At 39.2% G+C, this 22,454-nt stretch overlaps 1 protein-coding gene across 1 annotated transcript in view; it reads right to left on the reverse strand.

Moving 5' to 3' along the window:
• The window catches only part of Adhfe1 (alcohol dehydrogenase iron containing 1), a 33,714-nt gene extending 11,920 nt beyond the window's left edge, over positions 1–21,794 (reverse strand). The window contains exons 1-10 of the mRNA XM_076835888.2: positions 21,713–21,794; positions 17,795–17,832; positions 16,051–16,097; positions 14,676–14,729; positions 14,339–14,493; positions 13,998–14,194; positions 12,008–12,085; positions 10,278–10,383; positions 5,307–5,459; positions 2,551–2,649 (exon numbers count right to left, since the gene is read on the reverse strand). Coding sequence (XP_076692003.1) covers positions 2,551–2,649; positions 5,307–5,459; positions 10,278–10,383; positions 12,008–12,085; positions 13,998–14,194; positions 14,339–14,493; positions 14,676–14,729; positions 16,051–16,097; positions 17,795–17,832; positions 21,713–21,771 — 986 coding nt within the window. The 5' untranslated portion in view covers positions 21,772–21,794. The remainder of the gene's footprint in view (positions 1–2,550; positions 2,650–5,306; positions 5,460–10,277; positions 10,384–12,007; positions 12,086–13,997; positions 14,195–14,338; positions 14,494–14,675; positions 14,730–16,050; positions 16,098–17,794; positions 17,833–21,712) is intronic.
• Between the last annotated feature and the right edge of the window lie 660 nt (positions 21,795–22,454).

A 22,454-nucleotide genomic window follows, 5' to 3' on the forward strand; every position in this document is an offset into this window, starting at 1 on the left:
TATATTCATTAATAAAACATGTGACATGTTCAAATTCGACAATCAAATTCAAATTCTACGATCATAGAATTGTAGGCCATTCAACAATAGACAAGCTGGACCACCAGGGATTCATCCCTCCAGTAACTGATAGATCCTTTCAATGCCATTCCTTTCTAAGGGCATTGAATCATAATGTGTTAGGCTAGTCTGAGAAGTTGTTAGTACAACTGATCTCTCTTGCTTAAACTGTAACTTAAGGATTTGTTTAGACTTAGTTTATCATCAAGAAAAACCATCATAGTTTTTGTTTTTACTGAAAATCTTTATATCCTTTTGGATTCTTAGTGAACAAATAGGAAGATGTTATAGTATACTAAATGATTCAGAAGATAAATATTGTGACAAGTTAGTATATTTACAATTAATTTGGTAAAAATGAAATGTTTTCATGAGTAAAATGATCTGTAGTTTTTTTTTTTTTTTTTTTAATGGATTATTGGGAGCTGGATTGTGGCTCAGCGGTAGAATGCTTGCCTCGCACGTGTGAGACCCTGGGTTCCATCTTCAGTACCACATAAAAATAAGTGAATAAAATAAAGATATTGTGTCCAACTACAACTAAAAAATAAATATTTTTTAAAAAATGGATTACTGGGTGACTTTTCACTTATTTACATTTCACGGCAAGAATTATTTTGGTGAACTATACGAATATTTATGAAAGGGAAAAGAGTGCTCCTAGCCCATCCTTCATGAAACAACCAGAAGTTATTGATTATCTGAGTTGTTAGGTACTTTGAAATGTGTTTTACCTGACATAGGCTCAGAAAATGATTGCCTGGTGTGTTTTTGTGATATAATAAGATTCATGTAGTTCTCAAAGGTAACTTTTTATCAATATTCAAAATGTTGCTTTTATTTTAACAGTTGCCTATGTTCTTTGTAGAAGACAAAAACTATTAGTAGTCCTATGTAGTCTTATTTCCTTTTAGTCATTTTATGCATATGTTTAATTATAATTTTATTGTGCATATAGTTTTATGCATTGCTTTTGCTACTTAATAGTCTTTTTAAACATTTCCCATATAAATATGTTCAAAAACATTATTTTTAATGGTTTTATTTTATTCTTTCTTTCTTTTTTTGGGCCTGATTTTATGCTTAAAGTATTATACTTTAGTTAACCATTAATTATTGGAATTAGGTTGCACTAAAAATTTTCAATTATAAATAACACTTAATATCCTTTCTGTATCCATAAGCAATTGTTATGAAATTTATTATACAGCAGATGTGAAATTTAAAAAAAATAACACCTAGGTGAACATTCTTACAAAGAAATTTGTGGCTCATATCATGGATATTTCTTTAGGCTAGATTCCTAGTAGTGATTTAGTTGGTTAAGAGGTATAAATATTTTTCTGGCTCTGGGTACAAAAGTTCACTTGATTTTTGAAAAGGTTTGAACCAAGTTATGGTACACCAAGGTTATGTTCTCATTAGCAACAGAGTTTGATGATGACTATTTCCTTACACTTACCCTAGCAAAGGTCCATTTTTTGTTCTCAGTGTTCACTGTTTTTCAATTTTAAAGCAACATATCAATAAAGTTCCTATAAAACAGATCAATTCTGGGCTATTGACAAGATTCTGATCTCTCTCTTTCTCTCTCTTTTATTTTTATAAGTGATTAGGGGAAGCATCCTGCATTTGAGATTTCAAAAATCTCATGGCAAAGCTATGGAGAAATCAGAACCCTGATCCACTTTTGGTGGGGATGTAAAACAGTGCAGTCTGGAAGTTTCTCATAAATTGAAACACAGAATTACCATACGATCCCACAATTGCATTCCCATGTATAAAATAAGAGAAATGAAAATATGTATACACAAAAACTGGTACAGGAATGCTCACAGCAACATTATTTATCATAGCCCCAAATCATAACAATCCAAAGTCCATCATCTGGTGAATGGATAAATAAAATGTGGTATATCTGCCCAACGGAATGTTATTTGGCAATAAAAAGAATGAAATGCTGATACACGGCTGAACCTTGGAACATTATGCTAATTAAAACAAGCTGGATACAAAAGGCCATATAAATTAAATCATATAGAATAGAGAAATCTATAGATATAGAAAGTAGACTCATATTAAATAGAGAATAGATAAACCTCTATATAGAAAAAGTAGATTAGTATCCTCTTAATAATAGGGAGGTAGGGGGATTGTTGGGTGAAAGATGAGGGGTCTGGGATTTCTTTTGGGGACAAGATGTTCTAAAATTGATGGTTGCAGAACTTTGTTTACATACTAAAAAATCATTGAATTGTACACTCTAAATGGATGAATTATATGGTGTATGTGTTATATCTTTAAAAACTATTATTTAAAAACCCTGTGATCCAGTAAAATTGCTTTCAAATGAAAAGACTACTTAGGGGCTTTAAATTAAATTTCTTCATTCTATAGCATATTTAAATTTTACCAGTAGTTCTAAATTATAAATATTTGTTTTTAGAAGAAATGGCTTGAGTAAAGAAATACAATCTCATATTCACTCACCACAGATGAACACCAGCATTTCCAAAGCCAATGCCAGCAAAAGTGCTTGCCAAGTGCATATTAGACCTTGCTTCAAGATCATCAGGATTTCTGACAGCCCTGTGAATTATATAAATATTGAACAACAACACATCAACATTGGCATTTCCTACTGAATAAAGAGCTGCCTTAGGAAAAGATGGAGGTGGGGGCTAGAAATGCTACTTGGTAGGAAGAAAAATTAGGAAAGTTATTCAAACGACATCTCGTCTTTCAAAGGAAAACCAAAGGGAAACATATTTTCTCATCAATGGTTTTACCAAAAGCATAATAAATATGCTGTCAGCTGCTCATGTGATATAAAAGTGCCAGGGGAAGCCAAGCCCTGATACTTGGACTGTGAGAGTTGCTCTAGGAAAGTGCCCTTAAGACTCATTCTTCTTCTTCATTTGTCAATGACCTTGACAGCAGCCCTGAATGGATTTAAACATATTCTCAGAATGCACCTTGAGCCTGTCGCCCTGGGCTGCCTGCAGTCCAACCCCAGCCCACCCAGACATCTTTCTTCTTGTGACACTGACCCAAGTTGGACCCACTGGGGACCTCTTTTGGTACCTGTGGAAACTGCACATCAGCCCTCATATTGTTATTGTGGATGTGGGATGTTATTGTAGGCCAAGCCTTTGCTTGCTCTGGGTGTCCCTGGTGCCATTGTGGAAAAGCAAATTCTCAAAGGCCCTTTGGGATTCAGCTCAGCCTTCCTGCACACATTGCTTGGAAACCCTGCCCGAGGGAGGAAGCCGGAAGACTGGCAAGTGAACCACTTCTACTTGGTGTTTCTCAATTTTGCCTTAAGTGAGGGTTCCTATTATAACAAAAAAAGTGCCAGTCTTTCTTTTTTCCTTTTATTTGGAATAGTTGGGTACTTGTGCCTCCTTCCCCAAACCCAGTGTAACTTCCTTATTTCCCAAACAACAAGGTGAAGTAGCTGATGATGGGGCTTTCAGCCTTTCCTCTGTCCATCTGTGACCCTGTTGACCCTTGACCCTTCAGTCTCTGTCAAACAAACTGGCTCTCTAGTTATCTACCTAGACCAATGCTGCTGTGCTTCTCTGTGGTTCTCTCATGAGCTTGAAACAGCTCTATGACCCTTTCTGCATCTGAGGGCCTACTACAAAATGCATTCCAAAGCCTGTAATTCCAGTGACTGAGGAGGATGAGGCAGGAGGACTGCAAGTTCAAAGCTAGCCTTGGCAACTTAGCAAGACCCTGTCTCAAAATAAAAAATAAAAAGGGCTGAGGATGTGGCTTAGTGATTAAGTGACCCTGGGTTCAACCCCTATTACAAAAAAAAAAAAAAAAAAAAAAAGTCGCCCTTTTTTCTAAGTGGAGCTTCTAAGATCAAGGCCAGAGGGGGCACCACATCCATATCTAGGCCTTACCTGCCTGTTTCCTTACCCACCATTATGTGTAAGTACAAAAATGAGTGTGACTTTGCATATCTTAATGTCTCAGTTGTCATTTTTCATTTTTTAAGTAGAGTCAGTCTTCTGTGGGTTCCACATTCATAGATTCAACCAAACACTCATTGAAAATATTGAGGAAAAAAACAACGGCATCTGAACTGAACTCACATGGATTTTTTCCTTGTTACTCCCTAAGCAATATAGTATGATAATTATTTACATAGCATTTGCATTATATCAAGTATTTTGAGTAATAGAGAAAGAGTTAAAGTATATATGGGGTTGAGTGTCAGTTCTATGCAAATACTAAGCCATTTTATAAAAGGAAGTTGACCATCTGAAGATTTTGGTGTTCCAGAAGGTCCTGAAACCAATGTCCCAAGGGTTCAGAGGGATGACTGTAGATCTATGCTCTCTCAGGAGCCTTTTTTTTTTTTTAAGCAAATGAGGGCATTGTTTTTATTTTTATTTTTTTATTTTTATTTTATTATTTCATTTTTTATGTGATGCTGAGGATCGAACCCAGGGCCTCACATGTATGAGGCAAGCGCTCAGTCACTGAGTCACAATCCCAGCTCCTCTCAGGAGTCTTTTGCTATTTGTTATCTTATAGATTATGACTATAAATGCTTTTGTATTCTTTAAAAGTTATTAATTTTTTTTTTTTTTTAGAGATGGGGTGTCTCTGTCTTGCCTAGGCTGGCCTTGAACTTCTGGGCTCAGGTGATCCTTCTGCCTCAGTTTCCACAATAACTGGGCCTACAAGTATGCCACTGCACTGGACTATATTTGTATTCTCAAATCTTGCAAAAATTTTTTAGGAATCCTTTTACATTTTCAGTCTTTTATATCTCCTGGATCAGCAATCTCTAAATATATATTTCTTAAATTTAGTTCATGAGAGTTTACTCAATGGGTAGCTTCTGCCCTGGATTGGGCTCAGCCAACATCTACCTGCAGGCTCTCATTTCTGCCTGGAGAGCCAAATTTCAAGGACATCTCCCCTCATCCTAATTTCAGTTTTGAGGCTTTGAAGAATAAACCTCCATTTATTCTATCTGCATCTTCATAAATTAGGGGCTTCCATTTGTCCCCTGGCAACCTTTGCATTTTCAGATTGAAGCATCCAGTTTTCACCTGTTATCACCTGGATTTCTTCAGAGGTCACTAGTGTCTGGTGCTTCTCCACATCTGTGGGCTAAAAGGGTAAACAGATAAGCTCTGGATATTTCAATATCTGGTACACCATGTTTCATGTGAAGGTGGAGTGTAGTTTTTATGCTCTATCTCTATTCCCTCAGGGTGACATACCTTTTCAGGTACTTAGCAACGATTCTCAGTGCGTGGACTGCCCAAATGTCACTGATTGGGTTGCTGCCCTGGTACGCTGGCCGCGTGATGGGATTGGAAGGGCAGGGGCTCCGCATGTGGTAGGGAAGGGCAGTGTATGACTCCAGTGCATGGCTAAAGACAAATATTTAAAATACACAAGAATGAACACATTATCTTTCTTCCTCCTTTCCCACATTCAATCACAAACCAGCAATCTCTCCACTGTGGATATGTTCATTAGCACTGAGATCACAACATATTCCACCAGTTAGCCTCCTGTCCATGACAGTCATTGCATAGCACAGAAATTAACATAGACAGATTTACATTGGCAGCCCTACATGTTTTTGACCAGTATGTATAAGGTTGATTGATCAGTGGGTACTAAATCGCATTGAGGAGTAAGAGGGAGTAAGAAGTTCTTGTGTGCTATTGCACAGTGGGGTAACTATAGATAATAATTGTGTATTATACATCTCAAAAAGCTAGAAGAAAGGGTTTTGAACATTTTTTTGCCATAAAAAATTGATAAATGCTTGAGGAGCTAGATTTGTTTAACCTGATTACACAGTATGTACATGTAACAAAACATGATATGGTACTTCATTAATATGTGCAATTTTTGTGTTTCAATTAAAAATAAACTCAAAATAAAATTGACTAAATTATGTTATTGCATATATGAATATGTACAATGAAGTCCACTATTATGTACAAATATAATGCACCAATAAAATATCTAAAAATTATAAATTTAATTTAAAAAGATTACATGACTCTTTTCCAGTATAAATATATCTTTAAAGTGCTAAATTATTGAATAATTGAGTCATTAAAAAAACACTGAATCTAAAAAATGACTTCTTCATAGAAGATAGTCACCATCTTATACCTAGCATAGGTCAAGTATCATATTACCAAAGGAGGGTCATAGTTATACAGACTTCTATTAGGAGTGCAATGCAGCCAGGTGTAGTGGTGGTGCTCACCTTTAATCCCAGGAACTCAGAGGCTGAGGCAGGAGGATTGCCTCAGCAGTTCAGTAAGACAGGTCTCAAAATAAAAATAAGTAAATAACAAGGGCTGGGGATTAGCTCAGTGGTAAAAGTATTTCTGAGTTCAATCTCTAGTACCAGAAAAAAAAATTACAGTATAATACCTGAGTATGGTGGCACACGCCTACAGCTAGCAACTTGGGAGGCTGAGGAAGGAGGACTGCAAGTTCAAGGCTAGTCTGGGCAATTTAGCAAGACCCAGTATTGAAATAAAAAATAAGAAGGGTGAGGAATATAGCTCAACTGGGTTCAATCCCCAGTACCACCACCACCACAGAGAGAGAGAGAGAGAGAGAGAGAGAGAGAGAGGGAGAGAGAATAAAAGAGAGAATAAAGAGTACAGTACAGCAGGCTTTGGGTCAGCTGTGCAGCTGTAAATCCTGGCACCAGATCTTCCTGCTATAGACCAGGTGTGAGGCACTACCCATCCTATGACATGGATAACTAATAGTACCGCTTCACAGGGCAGCTGCAAAAACTAAATGAGTTGACCTTTATAAAGCCCTTAGAATAGGCCTGGAATATTCTGAAACTTATTATTAACTATTATTATTAATTCCTGGTCTGAAAAATCTGATTATTTTTTCTTATGTGTTTCAAACTGAGGATTGGCTATTTTAAGAACTAGACTTCAGAACTACTTTTCCTGCTGGCTTGCCCTGAAGTCTAGCTCCTTATTGCAGAAGAGGACACTAGACAAAGCCATCTAGATCAATGATGCTGGGATACCATGTAACATGAACTATGTTTTCCATGAATGATAGTTTCAGTGTTATGAGGGTTTACTCTTTTTTTTTAATGTGAGAAGCAGAGAACACTTTTGAATAAAGTGCTAGAAATAAAAAAAAAAATCAGTGACTAGATGGATGACATGTGGTTCTAAGTAGGGGATGTGTGAGAAATGCAAGAATGACATATACCTATGGGTTGGTGGTGAGTCCACCAGGGCCCAGACTCTAACAGGGGCCTCACAGCATGCCTCACTTGCATCTAGATTCTGAATCCAAGAATCTGAATCCCTGTTTCTCAGGAGCAGATTCCCTAACCAAGCCTAGCTCCCAGAAACTATGTATGAAACTTGGAAGTCACATTACTGATTCACAATGAGAAATGGCACTTCTGAAGGGGACAGGCATCTGAGTCTCCTAGCCCTTCTTTCCCTTTAGACAAGCCTTGTGATGGTTGACTTATGATCAGAGGCCCCACAAGTCCTCTCAAGGGGTATTAACCTCAAGGTTTAATCCATAGCTGTGTCCACGGGGTCTTAGGGGCAGATTCCTTGGGCCAAATGTTTTCTTGTTCAGATGAGCAGCATTATGGTTTGGATCTCTAATGTTCCTCAGTGACCCATGTGTTGAAGGCTTGGTCTCCAGCTCTTGGCCTTATTGAAAGGTGATAGAATCTTTAAGAGATGGGGCTTATTGGAAGGGAGTTAGGCCATTAGGGGCATGCTCTTGAAGGAGATTGGGATCTCATCTACTTCCTCTCTTTGCTTCCTGGCTGCCATTTGGAGAACAAGCCTTCTCTGTTGTGTACTCCCACCATCATGTACTGTGTAGCCACAGACCCAAAGCAACAGGACCAAGTGATTATGGACTAAAATCTTGGAATTGGTGAGCTAAAATAAACCTTTTCTCTTTTTAAATTGACTATCTCAAGCACTTTGTTATAGTGACAAATGATTGACTAACACAAGAAATTACCCTCATTCTCCTTCCTTCTATCCTGCTTTCTGCATTGGTTCATAGTGAATTATTTGGGCCTGGGAATTATTCCTTTAAAGCTGACTGCTTTGGGCCATGATGTATTTATTATGCATTTTATAGTCAAGGAAAACAATCTTATTTCCCTTATTCCTAAGTAAATAGGAGACAACTCATCAAAGTTCTGACAATATTGACTAGAATGGAATTGGAGACAATTTTTTATAGTCTCTTGGTAAGCAGCAGAATATAGTGGGAAAAGCAGACCAGGGACATGGATAGACCTAGCATGGATCCTAACAATGTTTTGTGTGATTGTCATTTAACAGCAATCAATTCGATACTTGACATGTAATCATCACTGTGCCCTGGGAAGACCTAGAGAAGAGGGTAAGATGGCCCTGTCCTCACCAAACTCACAATACAGTGTGGATACAGGCAAGTGAAGAGATGGTACCTCAGAAGCAATGAACCAGCCACCCAGGGGAGCAGCAAAGGATGAGTGGTCAGTTGTAGTTGAGAGAAGAGGAAAGGGCCAGCAAGGGCTCCAAACAGATGCTCATGTGTAATTAAAAAACAAGCTCTCCAAGCAGACAAACAGCTGAGCACTGGGGACATGTCAGGGCCAGGAATTTGGTTTTCAGATCATAGGGATGGAATGCTCCTGAAAGACTTGTAAGGTGGAGAGGTACATGTATGCGCGTTCCTTTGTGCATGATGCTCATATTGCAATATGGAAGTTTGTTCAGGCCAAAAATGGAGGAAAAATGGAAGAACTATGGGATGAAATTAGGAAAATCAATGAGGAGACTGCTGCAATAACTCAGGCAAGAGTTGAGGCAGACCAGAACCAAGTAGGAACCATGAAGCTTGAGAAGACAGAGCAGATCTAAGAAATCCAAGTAGGACAAGAGACAGGCTCTGCTGATAGAGCATGGTCATGAAAGAAGGGAGGCGTTCATATTGAAGTCCTGCTACTTGCTGAGCTAGAGGACTCTGGAGAAACTGTGAAGTATGGGTTGGTTAAGAGAATACCACATCATATGAATTCAGGATGCCATGCATTAAGAGATGGGCCATTTTTTTTTTAATGTGCTGCTAAGGGTAAAAACCATAGCACCAGGTCATAGATTTTAAGATATGTCTTAATTTCAGAGATGTGAACAAGTGACAAAATGTGCACATGTAGATGGATGAATTAGGGTGGTTTGGGTCACGTTGAATGGGAAGCACCTGTGGGGTCTTGTGAGGCCACTGGAACTAATGGCCTAGAGTTTGGAGTGAGGTGTGTGGTAGAAACCATGATTGGGCTCATGCCTGTAATCCCAGCAATTTGAGAGGCAGGAAGATCCCAAGTTCAAAGCCAGCTTCAGCAACTCAGTGAGACCCTAAGCAAGTCAGCAAGACCCTATTTCTAAATAAAATATAGAAAAGGCCTGGGGATGTAGCTCAGTGGTACAGTGCCCCTGGGTTCAATACACAGGAAACAAATAAACAAACAAGCAAAAAGCAACCCTGATTGACAGCCTTTGGCATATGGAAGCTGAAGCCAAGGGATCACACTGTGAGACTCCGGGCAAGTCACTAACCATCCAAAAATCTAGTTTTCTTTTTCTTTCCATGAAAGTCTCACATTGCACAATGCTTCAAGGAAGCAATGATGTGTGTTAACTGCTGACAGTGTATACTTTTGGGCTGACTTCCAGAGATGCTAGCTCCTATTTCTGCCCTCTTTTGTGGTGCAGCCCTGGACTTTCCCTAATGTGTGTGGCCCTAAAGGCAGGTAGTGTGGTCCTGAAACACTGCATGCCATCTCACACTGTTCCTTTTTCTGTGGCTCTGGCTCTGGCTGGGGTGGTCCATCCTGAACAGCAGATTTGTAGCTCACACCAGCACACCTAGTGATCACCTTTACCATCAACACTGTCATCTAGGAAAGGGGATAATGATACCAATGCAAGAGGTATCTGCAAATGGGCACTTAGGCAATAAGATACTGTCCACAGATCTGGGACTAAAAAAGTCCCCTAGAGGAGGAGAGGGAAAGGAAATGATAATAGCCAAATTATATGGTCATACTGTGTGCATGTATGCCTATGTAACAACAAATCCCACCATTGTGTACAACTGTAATGCATCAATAAAAATATGGTGGAAAAAAAAATGTCCCTCCAGGTGGCACCAGTACCTACCAGAGCACATCGAAGCCACTGTTAGCGACCACCTGGCTAGGCATGTGGAGGGTGTGCAGAGGGTCAACGAGTCCCAGTGTGGGTTTGATGGCTCGTGAAGCAATGCCTAAAATAGGATTTTTAATTAAGGTGAAAGGCTTGGGCACCATTAAAAAAAAAAAACAACTAAATAACTTTAGGATGATACAGTCTCTAAAAACACTATGAGAAAAGGTTCATTCTCATGTAGGGAGATAGCAAGGAGCAGCAGAAATATTTGGAATCAGAAACTTGTTTTTTTTTTTTTTTTTTCAATAATGGGGTAGCGCTGCTCCTACTGTGTTCCAGGAGCTAAGTGCACACACCTCATCCCAGTTCCTGGAAGAGCGACATCACTGGCCAGGGTGGAAATATTTATATCACTGAAATTGAAATAACACTACAAATCATGTTTTATTTGTTTATTGTTAAATTGCAGAGAACTGGTTTACTAGCAGACCAATGATATTTGCTTTACAACTCTGTGTCTTTGGGCAAGTCACTTAACCTTTCTCAGTTCTCTATATAATGAGACTAAAATAACATAGACCTTTCATCCCTCCCAGAGCTCTTGCAGAGATCAAATGGGATAATATAACGTAAATTTCAGAACTAAGTGTTGGCAATTATTGTTATCTTTAACAATGTCAAAGGATAAGTTACCCTAAGTTTGCAGTTGAATGTCAACATATTTTGCTGCAAAGGCCTGGAAGCAGGATACTGAACCAAATTCAAGGAGAGAGGCATTCCTAACACATTAGCCCAGAGTCAAGGACAAATTAAGAAGATGAGATGAAAATCACTAAGACAAAAACAGAGCAGAGGTGACTTGGAAACGGGGTGGGAGGGACAAGCTACAAGGACCTGAGGAAACTTTCTGGAGTAATGGCAATGTTTAATATCTTGATCAGGGGTTGTGGTGGGTAACATGGTATGTATACTTGCCAAAACTCACCAAGCCAGAAACATAAATGTGTGGACTGTATTATATAAGCATTGCATTGCAATAAAATTGATTTAAAATGTAAAAAAATTAAAAAAAGATAACAGAAAGGGAACACCCACTTATTATTGAAACATAGTCACTAACATGAGCAGAAAAAAGGTCAAGTAAGACCCAGGGCATCTCAATATGCTTTTGTAGGTAATTCTCAAAAAACAAATTTATTTTTTATATATACTTGGAGAAAAAAATAAAATGTGTATGTGCATATATTCTTTCCTTAATTCCACAACTCCTTGGTTTCTAAAAAGTGGGGTGAAAGAAAAGGGACTGGGGCTGAAAGAGAGAATTCATTAAAAGAATTATGGTCGGTGGGAGGGAAAGGGAGAGAGAAGGGAAATTGCATGGAAATGGAAGGAGACCCTCAGGGTTATACAAAATTACATACAAGAGGAAGTGAGGGGAAAGGGAAAAAAAAAGAACAAGGGGGAGAAATGAATTACAGTAGAGGGGGTAGAGAGAGAAGGGGGAGGGGAGGGGAGGGGAGGGGGGATAGTAGAGGATAGGAAAGGCAGCAGAATACAACAGACACTAGTATGGCAATATGTAAATCAGTGGATGTGTAACCGATGTGATTCTGCAATCTGTATACGGGGGAAAAACCCACTTGAATCAAAGTGTGAAATATGATATGTCAAGAACTATGTAATGTTTTGAACAACCAATAATAAAAATTTAAAAAAAAAAGAATTATGGTCAAAATTCTTACCAGTTTTTACTTTCAAGCATTCATAGTCAAAAATGGCAACCCCAGTAGTTTCACTCCCGGTTCCTGAGGTAGTTGGAACTTGAACAAAATAATATTATTTTTAATAAAGCACCTAAATAAAGATCAGTGGAAATATTTAATTCAGCCTTAGAAATAAAGAAGCAAGTTTGAGAAGGAAGCTTTGCTGACACTGCTGCTTTGCTTGATATCTGTATTTATATAACATATATGTCAGCCTAATATGCATGATGTCTGTGCCTGCATTGACAGGCATGTATGGGGTGTTTATCTGTACTGTGTATGTTTAACAAGTATGTTGATGTCTGTATTACTGCACATACATGTTTAACATGTATCATGTCTGTGCCTGCTGCATGAATGTATGTTTAATAAGCAAGTGTCTGTGTCTGTATTAACATGCATGTTAATATGCATGTTTTAGAAACATAAAGCCTAAATTACTAACATCTGTATCTAATATGCCTGTGTGATCTCTGTGTCTGTGAATATACAGACATGATGTATATTATGCATTTCATGCATTAAAATGCATGTATGGGGGCTGGAGTTGTGGCTCAGCAGTGAAGTGCTTGCCTACCATGTGCGAGGCCCTGGGTTTGATCGTCAGCACCACATAAAAATAAAATAAAGGTATTATGTTCAACTACAACTAAAAAATAAAAATAAAAAATGCATGTATGTTTAGCCCGCATGAATGTTTAATATGTATCCTGTCTATATCTGTACAAACAAGAGTACTTAATATATATGGCGTCTGCCTGCAGTGACATGCATGTATGTTTCTGTGTATCTGTGCATGCATGATGTCTTTGTCTGCACTAATATGCATGTGTGCTAATCATTTGTGTGTGAAGTATGTCTGTATTAACGGTGATCCACCCTGGGAACCTTGGGTTCCTCCAGCACCAGAGCTCAAGCAGCTGTAGCTGGGTATTCAAATGCAGGCTGCACTGTACCTCTGTAAGAACACTCATATTTGCTGTCTCTAAAAGACATCTTTATTCCCTGTTGGCAGCAAGCACAGGAACGCTCTGCCTTTGCTAGGCTTCATGGTTTTGTAGTTCTGTCAAGTTTCTAAACTTTACTAATCACCCCTCTGTGTGATGCTGACACAGTTTCACTAGAGGGTTCCATTTGCCAGACCCCAATTATGCTGCTCCCTGCTGGTTCCTCATTCCTATCAATGCAGTTCATCTGCCACTGACTCCCTTGTGTCCCATCACAGGGACTGTTCACAATAGGGTCCGGAGAGGGAGAGAACAGAGGACAAAACTTGAACTGAGGACATTTCTCAGTTACCAGTTAGTGCATTTAGCTATAAAACTTTAAATAGTAATATGCCAACAGCCATAAAGATGGGAGGGAAGAAAAGACTGGAAAATATCAAGGTCTTCTGTGGAACACACACTTTTTTTTTTTTTCTTTTTTGCTTCAGATTTGTGTGTTTGTGCCCTGAGAAGCCATGGAGCAGATGTCATCCAGAATGATGTGGCCATGCTGGCCACATGTCCCTGGGAAGAGACAAAGCCTGAGGTCAGCTGAAGAGCCATTATGTGGAAGAAAGGATTGAGTCACTGAAAAAATAACAGCAAATGTTCTCCTTAAACTCCACGGTGGCTGGCAAAATGGGACAAAACAGATGGGTTTAGAGGACAAGCCTGCCAACAGAGGGATCTAATCAAATGTCAATGAAGACCTTCCCCCTCCTCCGCATAGTGACTTCATAGCCTAAATCTGCAAACTTCCTCCCACTGACCCAAATTGTCTCTATCTGTGCAATAATGAAGATCAGAATTTTCAAAATGAATGAACTGCCATCTGTTTTTTAATTTTTTGTCCAAATGGAGCATTGATTTGAAAGGAACAGATCAGAAACTTTTAGAAACTAAACCCTAAAATTACTAGCTGGCGTCTTTCCTAAGTCCTTTTGCCAATTGTAAAAATGAAGCAAAACAGCCAACATTTTTACCTGCAATCAGAGGCTTAAGAGGCTCAGACACGGGCTTTCCTTTCCCAATAGGGGCGTTGACATAATCCAGAAACTCTGAGTGAGGGCTGGAGGCATACAGATTGGCAGCTTTGCAGGTATCTATGGTAGAGCCACCACCCACAGCGACATAGGCATCAAAAGATTCCTTTCTGGCAAACTCAATTGCATCCTTGAAGCTTGGAGAAGTGGAAACAGAAATCACTATTATATTTTTTTTGAAAATCATTCTCATGCCATTAAATAAGGCCTTGGGTAAGTTTTCACAAACAGTGATGGCTTATGCTTAAAGTAAATAAATAAAAACAACTCAACAAATTTACCTTGTATCTGTTGGTTCTACCCTCACATCCTCATAAACGTGAAAGCTGATGCCATTCTTCACTAAGGAATCCATAACTACTTGTACTGGAGGGAGCCGGGAGAGGTTTTTATCTGTCATCAGGCAAACATTTTTAGCTCCCATGTTCTGCAGATCCTACAGTTAAAAAAAAAAAAATTATGTTAGGTTTGATTGCACTGTAACTGTAATAGTCTCTTTGGGCAAACTTAACATTGTACATCTTTAAACATGAATGACATGTTTGTCCATTAGCCCTTGTTTTACAAGATATGTAACATTTATCGTAAAAGATTATTAGGTATCCCCCGAATACTTGCCATGCCTACTTCTTTTGTAACTCCTGCTCCATATCTAATATTGGAAACAGCCATCTAAAACAAAGAAAAGAAGATTTTGGCTGTAGATTATAACAGAGAGTTGGCCACTCCATTTCTGAAAACCTGAAATGTTCCTCCTTACCTAGCGAATGAAGTATATATTTCTTAGTATGTTCTCCTAGGTCATATGGCCTCACACTTCTTTAAGGGAACCTTGACTCCAGTTACATTGTAATTATATATTTGAGTTTTCCCAAGATCATCATAAACTCGCAATTGTTCCTTCAGCTTCAAATGTCTGCCTTCCCCAACCTCCACATCTAAATTAACACTCTAATTTCTTACTTTCCCATTTAAATATTACCTCCTGTGTATATTTTTTGCTCCTTCATCCATCTATTCATTCTTCTATCCACTCTTCTATGCACATGTATATCTGTATGTATCCAACTATCTTCCCACTCAACCAGCATTACTGTGTGCTATGTTCCAGGCACTGTGTGCTAGGTTCACATAACACAACTATGAGTAAGAGAAACATGGTCTCAAAGTTTACAGGTGAGAAAAGAGCTTTCATACTGATGAATAATGGGTCATTTTTTGGCCCAGAGATGTTTTATTTGATCCATGTTGTATTTCATTTTTTTCTTCTCTTTCTTTTTAAAAAATTGGCTAATAATTGTTAAAATCAGTATTAAAATGATCCAATTTGACCACCTCAGTTTCTATCTCTCTTGAATAATCTGGTAACACTGGAGCTATATCCTCAGGGGGCAGAAAACTTGTTGGGTTGAGTGGAGATCTTTACATAGGGTTTGTGCTCTGTGAGCATCTGGTGATATTTCAATTTATGACTTCTGCATTAGGAGGAGGGAGGGACTAAACAAATACTTACAACTAATTATGTACAATGTGATAAAAATGCACTCAAGTTAATCATTCCTTTATTCTTGCTTCAACAAATTACTTTGACTTCTTTGAGGATTATTATAACTACAAAAGATTTAACAGATAGTATATATAATTCAGAGAATGTGTAGAATGGGGAGTATTTATTTTTTTATTTATGTGGTCTGGGGATCAAACCCAGGGCCTGATGCACTAGGCAAGTGCTCCACCACTGAGCTAATTCCCAACCCTTATTCTATTTTAATGGCTATATAGAAGACAGAATTTCAGACATTACTTATGTCTCAGAAGAATTATACTCGGTTATCCTCACAAGGTGCTTTGCTAAATAGGGCTTGATCAAATAGTGATTATGGAACATTAATTAATAAGAGATTTCAAATGAAATGCTAATATGTTAACAAAACACTATAGTTGTATTTTTCCAGGTCATTCATAAAAGAAAGAATGGGTTGATAAAATCTACCTCAAAGGCATAATCTGTTGTTTTCTCAGAAGATGAAAATCCAGGAGCTGAAAATGTAGAAATAGGTATCAGAGTAGGCCTCAAAAATAAAGCATAAATATTTTTTCGACAGAATAACCTAGCAGTGAACATTAGCATCTTCCTTGAAGTCTTGCCTACAATATATCAGGTTTCATGTTTGCATATCAAATTAAATTAATATCTATATATTAAGATAGAATTTAATGTTAACTTGATGCTGATTATGTGAAAATAAAGAGAGTTAAAATTTCCTCACTGAAATTTAAAAAATATTTGAAAACATAGTATATAAAAAAAATTCTCTGAGAACAACTATAAGTAAGTCTATTACAGCCATTGTAATAATTTGTTTGAATTACAATTTTTTTCACAAATGTAATATATGTCTCAAGCTTATTTATATTAAAAATTTCTAGTTTCCTTGATAAAATTTAATTAAAAAATTATAAGCTGATATTTATTTGCTAACATCAGTTTTCATTAAAGCAAATACAAATTTTTTTCTGTGATATTGGACAACAAGAGAGTCCCATCAAGCCTCATCAATGAGTTTTATTTTTATTTGTTTATATCAGTCCTGGTCAATAAATAAAAGTCTACACAATAATTTTCACTTTTTTTTTAAACCCCAGAATCATATTGGCTCCCTTAGGGCAAAGATACCCTTATCAAAATTTAAATTTCTTTGCTCCTTATAGACTTTAAAGAAATTATTATTACTATTATTCCTGTTACTAAAGTTTAGGTAAAACAATAATTTGGGTCCTAGATAATTGTTGAGATTATTTTTCTCCAAGTTATTGATTTTATTCCTAAAATAGCAAATGACTAATTCTTTGTTAAAACCAAGGATTAGAGCAAACTGCTTGAAGCCAAAGTCTGCCTAAGCTCCCAAAGGCCTCATAGACCAGCATGCCTCTGCCTCACAGGGGCCTCATGGTATTAGAAGGCCTGGTGGCTGAAAGGTGAGCCACGCCTCAGGCAGGAAAAAAGGCCTTGGTCTGTTCTAACCTCCCCATCCCACCCTCAGTTGTTTAGATTTGACCTTTTCTTCCAAGAGGCAAAATCAGTTTTTGTGTCAGTAATTCATGTGACACTCTGAGGACACGCTGAAACTTTGGTCAGCTTCCTGCTGCTCTGTGGACAATGGAGTTTGGTAAGGATTAAGACATTGGTGGGAACTAAAAACTTTTGTCATTATTTTTAATTTTTAAGAAGCAGAATGTCATTTAAAAATGGATATAAATAAGATTTTTCCTTCTAGGAACCACTTTATTTTTTAGCCTTCTTGTTTTAGAGATGTCTTACAACCTTACCATGGCTTCATCTTGATTTATTCTGTAGGATGACTCGATGTTCTTTTCAAAATTTCCAATCCAGGGTCTAGTGTATGCTAGGCAAGCAACTCCACCACCGTGCCTAATCCCCAGCCCAAACCTAGACATTCTTAAAATCCTATCAGTGAATTTTTAGCACTGACAAATATTTTATCTATTTAAATATCATCGAACCTATATTCAGGCCAATATCATCATCAGTAGCATACAATCAGCTCCTCTCCATAGCTAGAGATATATATTAAATAGAGAAATGGTTGTTTTTATCAGCCTTCCTCTCTCACACACTCCTTGATTTCTTGTCTTTATACGTGGCCCAAATGTACTATAAATGCCAACTGTAGAAACCAAAGTTGTGGCTAGTGTAAAAACACAAAATGTATTACCTTGGGAGTAAGTATGAGAATGTGCTGGACACTTGCATCTAGGGAAAAGAAAAACAGTAACTTGAAAACCAACAAATAAGAATACTTAAAGTAATTCTCACATTGCATTATAATCCTAAGAGATAATCAGGTTGGTAATAATTGGCAGGCATTTTACAATAGGAAACAAACAATTCAGTGATCAGGATGCACAGTCAATCCAGAGTTTTTCTAGAGTTGGAAGATTCTCAGCACATTTTTATTTTAACATAAAATAAAATAAAGATATATATATATATATATATATATATATATATATATATATATATATATATATATATATATATATAAAGATCTTTTTTTTTTTTTTTTTAAATTCAGCTATTCTAGCAGCCTACAGGCAGCTGAGATAAGCATTCCGGGAGTATGCGAGATCTAAGGTGGGGTCCTCGGTTTCCCTTCAAGCTCTCAGCTCATGTAAGTTCGGAGCTTTGATCAAAGCCATCTAGGGTTCATGTGCTCCTCTTCTTGCTCCCCCCACCACCCACCTGCCACGATGGAACTTTCCTGTCTTCAAGCTGTTCAAAGTTTTTCTTCAAACAGGCCCTGGACCCGTGCCAACTCTTTGCTCTCCCAGGACCCACAAGCGTCCTTGTCACCTCTGGGTGTCCCCACTCTTTGCCCAGTTGCAGCTTCAGGTTCTATGCATTTGTCCCGGTCTTGGGTGCGTTGTGCTCCCCTAAACCCATCATCTCGTCTCACATCTCAGTCGGCTTCTCTGCAGATTTTCCATGTCCTTCTTTTTGGAAACTGTCCCTCCCTTCCCTGTCCTGCACGGTTCCTTCTCTGGCTTCTTTCTCCTGCTGAGTTTTGTTTATTTTTATAGCCGGTGGGACAGTGTTATAGTGAGCTCCCAGCAGATACTTGAGTGCATGACCTCCTCCTCCTCCTCCCATCCCGCCAAAATTCAAATTTGGAATTAAAACATCCGAGAGGAAAAACGATGGAGGAAGGGAAAGGTTGGATTTCAATGGTCTTTGGGCTCTCAAAACTTCCTGAGAACTGCGAAGTCAAAATACACACTGGAAGCGAGTTAGACATCTTAAGTCAAGGCTGCCACCTAGCGGGGGGGATAGGAAAGCAGGCCAGACCGAGGACCGCTCTGACAGTAAGTTTTACTTTTCAGAACATGTCATGCATTAAACCCTTCAAAGACAAGAACACCAAAGGAAAGGGAAGAAAAATATCCACGCCCAGAGCTTTCCAATGCGACAGCTCCTGGGACGACGCACTTCCTCTCTCCTATCCCCTTTTCTTTCTGCTTTCTTTCAAGCTCTGACAATATCTCAATTTATTGTTTCTACTCCTTACTTGAAGTTCCTGTCGTCTCCCCTCTTTCCTTCTGGGAACTTCCATCTGTTGTGTATTGTATTTCGCAGTGCTCCCAGCATCACTGGGTTCTTTTCATCATACTTAAAGAGTTTCATGCCTGAAACTGTCAGGCTTGCTCACCCTCTGGCTCTCCTCGACTGGCTTACATTTGCTGCCTCTATTTTCTTGGTTCTAGCACATTCCTTGGCTCCAGAAATCAGGCTGCTGCAGGAAGGAGTCCTGGCTTTCAGACTAGATCCTCAGACCTCCTAGCATTTGCACTAGCATCACTGAATGCTGTGAGCCACCTGCAGCTCCCCTTGGGTAGGTGAAACTCTTTCCTTGGCTTCCAGGACCCCCTTCTCACCTGGGTTTCTTCTCATTGTTCTTTCTCTGGCTCCTTCTCCACTCTACCCATTCCTTAAATGCTGGGTTGGATCCTAGGCTGCCTTCAGCCATTCTGACCCTTCCTTCTCCCTTACTCTATCTATATAGACTACCTGTCACACATCAAGGCCTCAAATATTAATATCTCCACTTGAATCCACCCACTTTTCTCAGGGTCCTCACCATTCTGGTTGGGTTGTCATGTCTCATCCATATTTCTACTAACTTCCTAACTGGCTTCTCATAGCTGCATCTTTGTCACCTTTGTTTCCCACGATGTGGTCAGTCAGGGACACATTTTTAATGTCACTCTCTTGTTTAAAGCTACTTCCATGGCAGGTGAAGTTCAGACCTGGTCTACTTGAATGGCCCCATTGATCTCTTCAGCTTAGAACCTCATCTTTCTCTACCTCTGGATTTCAGCTTCTGGAAAATTAACTTCATTCTTTTCCTTGAATGAACCACATCTCTTTCTCTCTTTCTCTGTTCCCCTTCTAGAACATTGCCCTTCTTATTTCCCTGCCGGGTAATACTTTCCTCTTTTTGGATAACTTTTGTTCTTTCTCATCAGTTCTCATCTTTCTGTAAGGCCCCAGGTTTCAGGTAAACTCCCTTTCTATGTGAGCTGCAGTACTGAGCCTTCTTCCCCATTAGAGTTCTTGTCAAATCTCAGTACACACCTTGTCTTCCCTTTTCACTGCACACTGCCACCAGAATATGCTGACATGATTCTACTCATGTCACAGTCCTTTCTCATGCAACCACTCCAAAAACATGTATTCTGCATGACACTGGTTCCAAGGGGTATGAATGGTATGTGATAAAAAAGAGTTGCATGATGATATAGATTTAGAACAAAGAATTTTAACACAGCTAAACACCACCTCCCTTGCTTCTTACAGGATTTCTCAGAGCCCTTTATATACTAATGTATATTCTGAGTCTCCAAGAGGGCAAACAGCAGTTAGTGGTTTCCCAATCTTACTTGGTCATGGAATTTTTTACCATGGGGCATCTCAAGGTATTAATGTTTCAGGGTTAGAAATATTGTTTTAGTAGCTGTTATCTACAGAACACAATTTGTATTCTTTTGCATCAGCCTGAGAACAAGGCCCTATGAAACCACAACATCTGGACTCAAATTAGCTCTGTGACACTGGACAAATTATTAGTCTTCATGCCTTTATTTCTTTGTCTACAGTAGAGGCTAATAATACAGTATGCCATAGTGTTGTTTTAAGGGTTAGCGTTACTGCTATTAATAGTACATGCAAAGTTTGTGGACAGTGCCTTGCCCCAATGGTAAGGGCCCAGTGTCAGCTATTTTTTTTTTTTTTTTTGGTGGTATTTCACCATCTGTTTTCTTCATTCTCACTTCTTCCTACAAGGGTATGACCAGACTTTACTTCTGAATCCTGGAACTGCATCTCTTGGTCTCTGGTGTTGCCCTTCCATCTGCCTGAAATTCCTCTCTAGTACATCTCCTTTCCCCTCCATTTATCTCTACTTGTTAGTTCAAACTTCCCATGTTCTCCCAGGCCCAGAGGTGCACTTGTATGTTCAACACTATTTATCAAACAACTACTATATACCTGGCATTTCTGGACTGGGAGTCAGACTTGTCATAACATTTATCACCCAGACTCCCTGTATATGCTAGGAAGTGTAACTCCATGTGGTTTCTTCCCTTGTATACCCTTTCTGCTGCAATCGGTAGGCCAGTTCTCAGTCTGTCCTCTCTCCCAGTATCTGTACCCGTATGGGCCCCATTAGACTTTAAACTGCCCCATTGTCTATTCCTAGAACCTAAATATACATAGATGTAACATACACCCAATTAATAAGTTATCAATTTGGTATATGAATTTATCGTAGTCACTGTGACCCCTGCCACCACGCACTGCCTGCCACAATATGGGACGAGGCCTTATCTTCCCCGAGCTTCAGTTTTCTTATTGGTAGATAAACTGAGTAAAACCTGCCACATTGCATGGTGCAAGATTGCATGTGCTATTCTGTGGCAACGCAGTTGTGACCCGAGCACCGCGGTACCTGCTTCCCTACATTCTTGAAAGCAACTGGAAAAACACTGCGAGCCCAGGCAGATCTTAGGCCGGGAACTGCATGGGCGCGGCAGCATCCTCCGGCCCCAGCCCGCCCGCTCGGCGGCCTTGCACTCACGCTGCGCGCTGCAGTTGCCTCAGCAAGTGCGCGACCCGGGCCCGGGCGGCGGCGGCCATGGCGGCTAGAATGTCTTCTTGGTTCCCCGGCGCCGCTCCGCCCCAGCTGCCTGCCAATCCGGGTCGTGGCCCTCCCCCCGCCCACTCGGCCCACTGGCCCTGCAGGGTCACCTGGCTAAGTTTCAGCCTGCAGTGGCCTGGGACCATTTTCCAGCAGGTTGTCAGAATCTGGACCGTGAAAACTCCAGCCCTTAGTCTCACCATTCACCTTTGAAACTGCCCTACACCACAACTGCTAGCCAGGGTCTGGAGTCCCGCTTTAAGTTTCTCCTCTCCAAAGGCTTTCTCACATGTTGGGGACTGGGCGAAAGGGAGAGGACTGGATTCTTTAAAATTATCTGGATTTCAAGTTTGAATCTTGCAAATAAGCCCGAGGGTCTTTTTTCCCCCTTAAATTACAGGGGCCAGTGCCATACCCTACTGCAAAATCAAGAAAGCTTTAAAAACAAATTCCCAAATAAGCAACAAAATCCCATAATTTAAAACTAAAAAGAGCAGTGTAGCTTTTTAGCTCTAGCAGCAAAAATGCCCCTCATTCTGGATCTACTGTCATTTTCAGAGATGAGTTTACTAAGATCAAAATAAAACTGGACAGCTTTAACTATTTCACCTCCCAAACAAACCAGCACAGGCCAACTTCACAAATGAATCAAAAGATAGTAATGTTCCAAATATGGATTTTG

Source organism: Callospermophilus lateralis, chromosome 16 (assembly GCF_048772815.1).
Source record: "Callospermophilus lateralis isolate mCalLat2 chromosome 16, mCalLat2.hap1, whole genome shotgun sequence".
Classification (NCBI taxonomy): domain Eukaryota; kingdom Metazoa; phylum Chordata; class Mammalia; order Rodentia; family Sciuridae; genus Callospermophilus; species Callospermophilus lateralis.